Source organism: Nicotiana sylvestris, chromosome 1 (genome assembly GCF_000393655.2).
Source record: "Nicotiana sylvestris chromosome 1, ASM39365v2, whole genome shotgun sequence".
NCBI lineage: Eukaryota > Viridiplantae > Streptophyta > Magnoliopsida > Solanales > Solanaceae > Nicotiana > Nicotiana sylvestris.
In genome coordinates this window covers 146998613-147008921 of record NC_091057.1, presented here as the reverse complement: position 1 = coordinate 147008921, position 10309 = coordinate 146998613, and the positions used below count along the sequence as shown (strand labels likewise).

General features: G+C 36.9%; 1 protein-coding gene across 1 annotated transcript; it reads left to right on the top strand.

Annotated features, from left to right (window-relative positions):
* The first annotated feature begins 8037 nt into the window (after positions 1 to 8037).
* LOC138887227 (acyltransferase Pun1-like) lies at positions 8038 to 10201 on the top strand. Its single transcript, XM_070168951.1, has 2 exons — positions 8038 to 8933; positions 9468 to 10201. Exons 1-2 carry the CDS (start codon positions 8148 to 8150, stop codon positions 10071 to 10073), a joined length of 1392 nt encoding a protein of 463 aa, XP_070025052.1. The 5' UTR covers positions 8038 to 8147; the 3' UTR covers positions 10074 to 10201.
* The last annotated feature ends 108 nt before the right edge of the window (positions 10202 to 10309 follow it).

Below are 10309 nucleotides of genomic sequence, written 5' to 3'. Positions count from 1 at the left end.
TCAAAATGACACTACGAAAGAACCTCATGAAAAAATCCACGATTTAATAAATTCTGAGATTCATGAGGAATCCACTAAGCCCGAGGCTCAAGAAAATAAGGAACTATCAATAAATCCAATCGATATTGGGACAAAGTTGAATCGAGTGGATATAGTGGTGGATTATGTCTTTGCATATAATGTTGCATCTAGCATTATGCAAGAAAGTGAGGATCTTGAACCTCAATCTGTTGGAGAATGTCGACAAAGACTTGATTGGCCAAAATGGCAAGAAGCAATCCAATTAGAGTTGAAATCACTTGCAAAACGTGAAGTTTTTGGGCCTGTAGTCCAAACACCTAATGGTGTTAAGCCTGTTGGCTATAAATGGGTTTTTGTACTCAAGAGAAATGAGAAAAATGAGGTACAAAGATATAAGGCACGCCTTGTTGCACAAGGATTTTCACAAAGGCCTGGTGTCGATTAAGAAGAGACATATTCACTCGTTATGGATGCTATAAATTTCCGCTATCTCATTAGTTTTGTTGTCCACGAAAAGCTTGACATGCATTTAATGGATGTGGTTACCGCCTACCTTTATGGCTCACTTGATAATGAGATATATATGAAAATTCATGATGGATTTAAAATGCCAAACGCAAATAATTCAAAGTCTCGGGAAATATTTTCAATCAAATTGCAAAGATCGTTGTATTGTCTAAAACAATCAGGACGAATGTGGTATAATCGTCTTAGTGAGTATTTATTAAAGGAAGGCTATCTAAATGCTGCCATTTGCCCATGTGTTTTTATAAAGAAAACAACATCGAAATTTGTTGTACTTGCCATATATTAAGTACTCCGATGGTTTTTCGATCACTTGATGCGAATAAGGATCCATTCCGGCCTCAAGAAAATAATGAAGAACTACTTGGTCCTGAAGTACCATATCTTAGTGCAATTGGTGCACTAATGTATCTTGCTAATACTACAAGGCATGACATAACTTTTTTAGTTAATGTCTTAGCAAGATATAGCTCTGCTCCTACAAGGAGACATTGGAATGGAATCAAACACATATTGCAGTATCTAAAAGGGACTACCGATATGGGTTTATTTTATGACAATAATTGCAGTCCTGATCTTGTTGGTTATGCTGATGCTGGGTATTTATCTGACCCACATAATGCTCGATCTCAAACAGGTTATGTGTTTACCTGTGGAGGCACTGCCATATCTTGGCGATCGACTAAGCAATCAATTGTGACTACTTCATCTAATCATGCTGAGATAATTGCTATTCATGAAGCAAGTCGAGAGTGTATGTGGTTAAGGTCTATAATACATCTCATTCGAGACAAATGTGGTTTGAAATGTGACAAACTATCCACGATTTTGTATGAAGACAATGCAGCATGCATAGCTCAATTGAAGGGAGGATTCATAAAAGGAGATAGGACAAAGCACATTTCACCAAAGTTATTTTTCACACATGATCTTCAAAAGAATGGTGATATCAATGTACAACAGATTCGTTCAAGTGATAATATGGCGGATTTGTTCACAAAATCTCTACCGACGTCAACCTTCAAGAAGCTAGTGTACAAGATTGGGATGTGAAGGCTCAAAGATGTGAATTGATGCTCTCATCAGGGGGAGTTAATGCGCGTTGCACTCTTTTTCCCTACAAGGTTTTGTCCCACTGGGTTTTCCTTGCAAGGTTTTTAACGAGGCAACCAAAAGACGTATTATTAAATATGTGTACTCTTTTTCTTTTTTCTAGAATTTTTTTCCCATTGGGTTTTATTTTAGTTAAGGTTTTAATGAGGCACATTACTTATCGAGTAGACATTCAAGGGAGAGTGTTATGAATAGAATTCTATTTAGAGTGAATATCTATCTTGTAGAGAGTTTTACTTTGTGGCTAAGTCAATTTTCCCCTATAAATAGAGGGGTCTTACCCCATTGTAAATCATCCCAAAATTCAATAAGAATTTCCTCTCTCTTTTTCTCTGCAATATTGTTCTTCTACTTTTATTGTTTTATAATAATATGTTAATTAATGTCAAGAGAGATATGGGGAGATAGTAACTGTAGTTAACTGAAAATTTGACACAAATAATATAATGCGCCTATTAATTGTTACTTCTAGTTATAATATATGTCACTTTCATGCGTTAATGACATTTAAATCCTCTGAAATCTTGTCCTTTCCTTTCCGCCGGTATCTACATTGTAGCCCGACTATATTCGGATTTGCGTTGCGTAGGGTCCCATTTGGGGGGAAGCGTTCCCTATCAAGTATTTTTCCATACCAAAGCTCGAACCCTAGATCTCTGGTTAAGGGAAGAGCAACCACATCCGCTATCCTTTGGTGGTTTTCCTTTCCCTTTGTTTCCTCCTTTTTTAGCTCTTTCAAATTATATTGAGAAGTAGGTTTTGGTAGCCAAACTATTTGGTCCCTAAAAATTAAAGAGCATTAACCTCACTTTTTCACTAGAAGAGAAATTAAATACGATTAGACTGCTTCCACATTTTACACGTTAGAAAGTCGCTGTAATGGCAACTTTCATTTATTTCAATAACGAAATATCTCTGAATTCTAGATGTCTCATTTTGAATAATCTTTCAATAAAATTTGAATTTTATATATAAATAATGTGAGGTCCATCCCATAAATCAAGAAAGATAATATTCTTCCTTTGATTGGCAGTAACATTTTTTTTTTGCACTATCAAATATGGTACGCCGCAGAAAAAAATGTCAAACGTAGTAGGCGTGAGAGAGTGAAGTTCTACCTATAAAAGGAGAGATTCGGCTCTCATTTCTATACACGAACAAAGAGAGAAAAGAGAGAGCAAGGTATTCCATAGACTATAAGAAAATAGTCTTTGAAGAAAAATAGAGTGTGAGAGATATTGTAGTGAGGTGAAAAAGCAAAAGAGCAATTTTTCTTTTGAGGGTGTAGTGGTTTTAGGAGTATTTGTACTCGTTACTACACAATATAAAATTCCTCGCTATAGTGATATCAGTTGATCTTCTTGGTCGTGGTTTTTTCCCTTATTCAGAAGGATTTCCATGTAAAATCTTGGTATTATTTTTGCTGCATTTTTATTCTTGCTGATTTAACCATAACTTAGTGGTCCGCGTTTATCACTAATACCGTGAATATTATTTTTACGGTGTTTATTCCCAACAAGTGGTATTAGAGTCAAGGTTTTGTCTGAGTATGCTTTGTGGTTGCAGCACAGTCTGAACTTCCACATCAGCAAAAATTACTTTGGTCTCCTAATAAATAGTATTTGTATTTGTGATAAACAATGGAAGCCAACACTAGTAGAATGGTTACTTTGAATGACACATATTATGCCATTTGGAAGGGCAAAATGGAAGATTTGCTCTATGTCAAGAATTTTCATTAACCTCCCTTCACCACTATAAAGCCTGATAATAAATCAGATGAAGAGTGGAATTTGTTACACAGGCAGGTTTGCGGCTTTATTAGACAGTGGGTTGACGATAATGTTTTGAACCATATTTCTGGGGAGACACATGCTCGGACACTATGGGAGCACCTTGAAAGTTTGTATGTTCGGAAAATTGGAAACAACAAGATGTTTTTGATAAAGCAGATGTTGGGTTTAAAATACCATGATGGTTCGCGATCATAGATCCTCTAAATAATTTTTAGGGGATCATGAACCAGTTATCTGCTATGGGCATTAAATTTGATGAAGAAATTCAAGGTCCGTTTCTACTTGGTTCCCTACCAGATTCTTGGGAAATTCTTAGAACTTCATAATCAAATTCTGCTCCAGATGGTGTGATCTCCATGGATCTTGCCAAAACCAGTCTTTTAAATAAAAAGATGAGAAAAAAATCTCAAGGTTCCTCTTCATCAGATGTATTGGTGACTGACTCTAGGGGGAGAAACAAGAATCAGAGTTCTCAAAATAGAGAACATAATAGAAGCAAATCCAAAAGCAGACTTAAAGATATTGAGTGCTCTCATTGCAGGAAGAAAGGGAACATAAAAAAGTTCTGCCGGATTTTGAAAAAGGAGAATAGAGGCAAAGAAGAACATAAAGAAGATGGAAATCGTGTGGCCACCGTCACTACAGAAGATCTTGTTACTGTCCTTGATGCGGATCTGATAAATATTGCTTGTGATGAGTCAAGCTAGGTTGTGGACAGTGGTGCCGCATCTCATGTGACATCAAATAAGGAATTCTTCTCATCCTATACTCAGGGTGACTTTGGAACTTTGAGTATGAGTAATGAGATTGTATCTAGGGTGGCTGGTATTGGAATAATTTGTTTGGAAACTAGTTTTAAACAATGTAAAACATGCACTTGATGTTCGTTTACACTTGATCTCTGTTTGTGTTTTGGATGATGAGGGATATGTCAGTACCAATGGTGCTGGAAAGTGGAAGCTCACTAAGGGTTCCATAATTGTGGCTCGTGGGGAAAAGCGTTGTGGTCTATACTGGACTACGGCCTCTACCTATGTTAATATGGTGAATGCCGTTGAGAGCAATAACTCTTCAACGTTATGGCATAAGAGGCTTAGCCACATTAGTGAGAAAAGACTAAATGTTCTGGCCAAGAAGAAATTGTTGTCAAATTTTGAAAGTGCAAAATTAGAAAAATATGAGCACTACTTAGCTGGAAAACAAAAAAGAGTTTCTTTCCAGTCTCATCCTTCTTCAAGAAAGACAGAGTTGCTTGAGTTGGTGCATTCAGATTTATGTGGTCCAAAGAAGACAAGGACTTTGGGTGGTGCACTTTATTTTACTACCTTTATTGATGACTGCTCAAGGAAACTTTGGGTCAACATCTTGAAGACTAAAGACCAAGTGTTGGGTATCTTTAAGCAGTTTCAGGCTTCAGTTGAAAGAGAAACTGGAAAAAAGCTGAAATATATTCGTACTGATAACAGTGGTGAATATTGTGGACCATCTGACGAATACTGCAAGCAACAGGGTATCAGGCACCAGAAGACTCCTCCTAAGACTCCTCAACTTAATGGTCTAGCAGAAAGGATGAATAGGACCTTGATGGAAAGAGTCAGATGTTTGCTTTCTGAAGCAAAGTTGCCGAATTCCTTTTGGGGTGAGGCTTTGTTGACTGGCACACATGTTATTAATCTATCCCCTACGGTTGCTTTACAAAGTGATATTCCAAACAGAGTTTGGTATGGCAAGGATGTCGCCTATGACCACTTGAAAGTGTTTGATTACAAAGCTTTTGTACATGTGCCTAAAGATGAGAGGTCAAAATTAACTGCCAAGACAAGGCAATGCATCTTCATTGGTTATGGCCTTGATAAGTTTGGTTACAAGCTATATGATCTAATTGAGAAGAAGGTTGTGATAAGTCGTGATGTTATCTTCGTGGAGGATCAACTATTGAAGATATTAACAAAGCGGAGAAGCTAAAATCTCCAAGTTCTGAAGGTTTAGTTAATCTTGATCAAGTTCCTCATACAAATGCGGATGAAGTTGGTGGGCTCAATGATGACGGTGATGCCCAGAACCATATTCCGGATCAACATATTGATGGTAATGGTGATAACAATGCTAATATTGATGAGGTATATGCTCATACTCACGAAGCTGTGGGCGAGTTAGATATTCCACTCAGGAGGTCTTCTAGACCTCGTACTCCTTCCTCCCGTTATTCATCCAATGAGTATGTATTATTCACTGATGGGGGAGAACCTGAATGTTATGCGGATACCATAGAAGATGAGCATAAAGATCAATGGATTGAAGCCATGCAAGATGAGATGAAATCTTTGCATGAGAACCATACTTATGAGTTAGTGAAATTGCCTAAGGGCATGAGAGCTTTGAAGAACAAGTAGGTGTTCAAAGTTAAAGCTGAAGAACATAGTTTGAAGTCCAGATACAAAGCTAGATTGGTTGTCAAGGGATTTGGTCAAAGGAAAGATATTGACTTTGACGAAATATTTTCTCCTGCCATGAAAATGTCCTCCATTCGGACAGTTCTTGGTTTGACTGCCAGTCTTGATTTGGAGATTGAGTAGATGGATGTAAAGACTGCTTTTCTTCATGGTGACTTAGAAGAGGAGATTTATATGGAACAACCTGAAGACTTCAAGGTAAAAGGTAAAGAAAATCTTGTATGCAAACTTAAGAAGAGTCTATACGAAATGAAGCAAGCTCCCAGACAGTGGTATAAAAAGTTTGAGTCTATTATGGGGGAGCAAGGCTACAAGAAGGCTTCTTCTGATCACTGTGTATTTGTACAAAGATTTTCTGATGATGACTTTATCATCCTCTTGCTATATGTGGATGATATGTTGATTGTGGGCAGGAATGCTTCCAAGATTGACGAGTTAAAGAAACAGTTGAATAAGTCTTTTGCAATTGAAGACTTGGGTCATGCTAAGCAGATTTTAGGCACGAGAATTACTCGTTCGAGAAATGAAAGAAAATTTTACTTGTCATAGGAGAAGTACATAGAACGTGTACTAGAGCGCTTCAATATGAAAAATGCTGAGTTGGTTCGCACACCCCTTTCTGGTCATATGAAGTTGAGCAAGAAGATGTGTCCTACAACAATGGAGGAAAAAGAGAGAATGGCCAAGATTCCATATTCCTCTGCCGTCGGAAGTTTGATGTATGCAATGTTATGCACTCAACCAGGTATTGCTCTTGCAGTCGGTGTTGTTAGCAGATTCCTTGAAAATCCTGGAAAGGAACATTGGGAAACAGTCATGTGGATACTCAGGTACCTAAGATGTACTGTAGGAGATTGCTTATGTTTTGGAGGATCTGATTCAATCTTGAAGGGCTACACGGATGCTGATATTGCAGGTGATCTTGATAATCATAAATCTACTATGGGATACCTGTTCACATTTTCAGGGGGAGCTATCTCATGGAAGTCGAAGTTGCAGAAATGTATTGCACTCTCTACAACTGAAGCAGAGTATATTGCCACTACAGAAGCTGGTAAGGAGATGGTATGGCTAAAGCGGTTTCTTCAAGAGCTGGAATTACATCAAAAGGAGTATGTCATCTATTGTGATAGTCAAAGTGCAATAGACTTGATCAAGAACTCCATGTACCATGCAAGAACAAAGCATATAGATGTGAGATATCATTGGATTCGTTAGCGCGTGGGGAACGAATCTTTACAGGTCAAAAAGATTCACACGAGTAAAAATCTTGCGGATATGCTAACCAAGATAGTACCAAGAGACAAGTTCGAGCTTTGCAAAGAACTTGTCGGCATGCGCTCAAACTAGAATCTCTGGTGTTACCTCCTTCAGGCGAATGAGACTGGAGGGGGAGATTTGTGGGGTCCATCCCATAAATCAAGGAAGATAATTTTCTTCCTTTGATTGGCAGCTACCATTTTTTCTTTTGCACTGTTAAATATGGTAGGCTGCAAAAGAAAAAGAAGTCAAGTTTGGTAGGCATAACAAATCTGTATGAGAGAAAAATGTCAAACGTAGTAGGCGTGAGAGAGTGAGGTTCTGCCTATAAAAGGAGAGATTCAGCTCTCATTTTTATACACCAACAAAGAGAGAAAAGAGAGAGAGCAAGGTATTCCATAGACTATAAGAAAATAGTCTGTGAAGAAAAATAGAGTGTGAGAGATATTGTAGTGAGGTGAAAAAACAAAAGAGCATTTTTTCTTTTGAGGGTGTAGTGATCTTAGGAGTATTTGTACTCGTTACTATACAGTGCAAAATTCCTCGCTATAGTTCAGTTGCTCTTCTTGGCCGTGGTTTTTTCCCTTATTCAGAAGGGTTTCCACGTAAAATCTTGGTGTTATTTTTGCTGCATTTTTATTCTTGCTGATTTAACCATAACTTAGTGGTCCGCATTTATCACTAATACCGTGAATATTATTTTTACGGGTTTTATTCCCAACAGATAAACCTATAAATATCATTTTATAGCATTTAAAATAAATATAAAAATATGTCATTTTTTAGACATATGAAGAAATACCATCATATAAATTAAGATAGAGGGAGTCATCATATATATAGATAAACCTATAAATATCATTTCTACTTTTATTTTTCCCCGGTAAGTGTACATACCTAATTGGTAATACTCAGTATTTCCTTGTGCGCGCGTATATAGTCAACAGTGTCAAAATAATTTCCAATTGTGTGTATATATATGTGTCCATCAAAATGGCGCAGGCAATCAATCTATATCAGTTCATTAACCATGGCCACGGCTTCGGCATTATTATCATCGCCATCACTTGTTTCCATTTGTGACAAATCCTTCATCAAACCTTCTTGTCTTACCCCTCCTAAGCTTAGACTTCACAAGCTCTCTTTCGTCGATCAATTCCTCAGTAATAAGTATATTCCTGTGGCCTTTTTTTACCCTAAACCGCAACGAGAAGAGTCAAACAATAATTCCCAACTTTCCCATATAGCTGATTTATTGCAGAGATCTCTATCACAAACTTTAGTCTCTTACTATCCTTATGCAGGAAAATTGAGAGACAATGCTACTGTTGAGTGTAACGATATAGGAGCTGAGTTCTTGAGTGTTCAAATAAAGTATCCCATGTCTGAAATCCTTAACCATCCTCATGCAACTGATGCAGAGAGTATAGTTTTTCCAAAGGACTTGCCTTGGAAGAATAATTATGAAGGTGGTAATTTACTTGTGGTCCAATTAAGTAAGTTTGATTGTGGGGGAATAGCCATTAGTGCATGTTTATCGCATAAGATTGGTGATGGTTCCTCTGTGATTAATTTCCTTAATGATTGGGCTAATGTCACTCGTGATCATACATTTGTAGTTCCTTCTCCTAGATTTGTAGGAGATTCCATTTTCCCTTCACAAAATGGTCCTCTTATTGCTCCACAAAGTATGTCTAATGTCAGTGAGTGCGTACAGAAAAGACTCATTTTTCCTGCCGCCAAGGTAGATGCTCTTCGAGCTAAGGTAATATACTACCACCAGTTTACTAGCTATTTATATATATATATATATATGTCTTCTAAAATTTGTGCACAACTTTTTAGAAAGATATCGATACTCCCTCTGTTCTCATTTATATGGCGTAGTTCGACCTTTGCACCAAGTTTAAGAAAGAACCAAAAATAAAATTAGTCGTGATATTTGTGTGACTATAAAACTTATCATTCAAATTTAGGGATGTGCCAGAAGTTCAAATTTATTTATTTCCAAATTTAGAAAAGTGTCAAACGAAGGGAGTAGTCTCAACTATTAGGGTACAATCAAACCTCTTTAGAACAACCTCGTTTGTTCCAGATTTTTTTGGTTGTTACAGCGAAGTTTATAAAGAACATATATTATAACATACATGGAAGTTGGTTCCAAAAGAAACTTGGCTTTTATAGTGAATGATTGTTATATGACGATATTGACTGTATTTGTTAAAGGTACTCTTAAATGTGTCACCTACTTAAATAAATTTATCTTGCAAAAAAAGAGTGACATTTTTTGGGATTGAAGATAGCAGTTGAATCAGGAGTAGAGAACCCAACACGGGCTGAAGTTGTTAGTGCACTTCTTTACAAATGTGCAACAAAGTCAAAGGCAGCAGCATCAAGTTCTGGAAATATACAACCATCTAGGTTGGTTCACTACTTAAATGTACGTACGATGATGAAACCTCGTCTACCACGAAGTACAATTGGAAATCTTTTATCCGTGTTCTCCACAGCAGCTACGCAAGATATTGAGTTGCCAAGAATGGTTCGTAATCTGAGGAAGGAAGTTGAGGTAGCGTACAAGAAAGACCAAGTTGAACAAAATGAACTGGTCTTAGAAGTAGTAGAATCCATGAAAAAAGGAAAATTACCATTTGAAGAAAACGACGAAAATAGTACGTATTTTTGCAGCAACCTTTGCAAATTCCCATTATACAGTGTAGATTTTGGATGGGGAAAACCTGAAAGAGTGTGTCTAGCAAATGGTCCTTCCAAGAATTACTTCTTCTTGAAAGATTACAAAACTGGGCGAGGCGTTGAGGCGCGAGTGATGTTGCAGAAACAACATATGTCTGCATTTGAATGTGATGAAGGACTCCTTCAGTTTGCCTCCTCCTCGGGAGTTTGAAATCTGCATTTCTGTTGATTTTGTATGATTTTACTACCGTATTTTATGGTTAACACTGATATTGTTCAACTTTAAGCTACTAAGTTATTTCAACGTTCAATATTAAGAATTTAATCCTATCTGAGTTATATATTTACTCCCTTAAAATTTATGATTTTAAGCATGTTATAACATTTGTTAAAAATTCACAACAAAAATGAAATTCGTGGAGTTTAAGGAAGAAAGAAATTTATAAT

Excerpts from the sequence above, each read along its gene's own strand:
- LOC138887227 (XM_070168951.1), top strand. The coding sequence starts at position 8,148 with ATGTGTCCATCAAAATGGCGCAGGCAATCAATCTATATCAGTTCATTA. Across the intron at positions 8,934-9,467 it reads TAGATGCTCTTCGAGCTAAG|ATAGCAGTTGAATCAGGAGT; the intron begins GTAATATACTAC and ends TTGGGATTGAAG.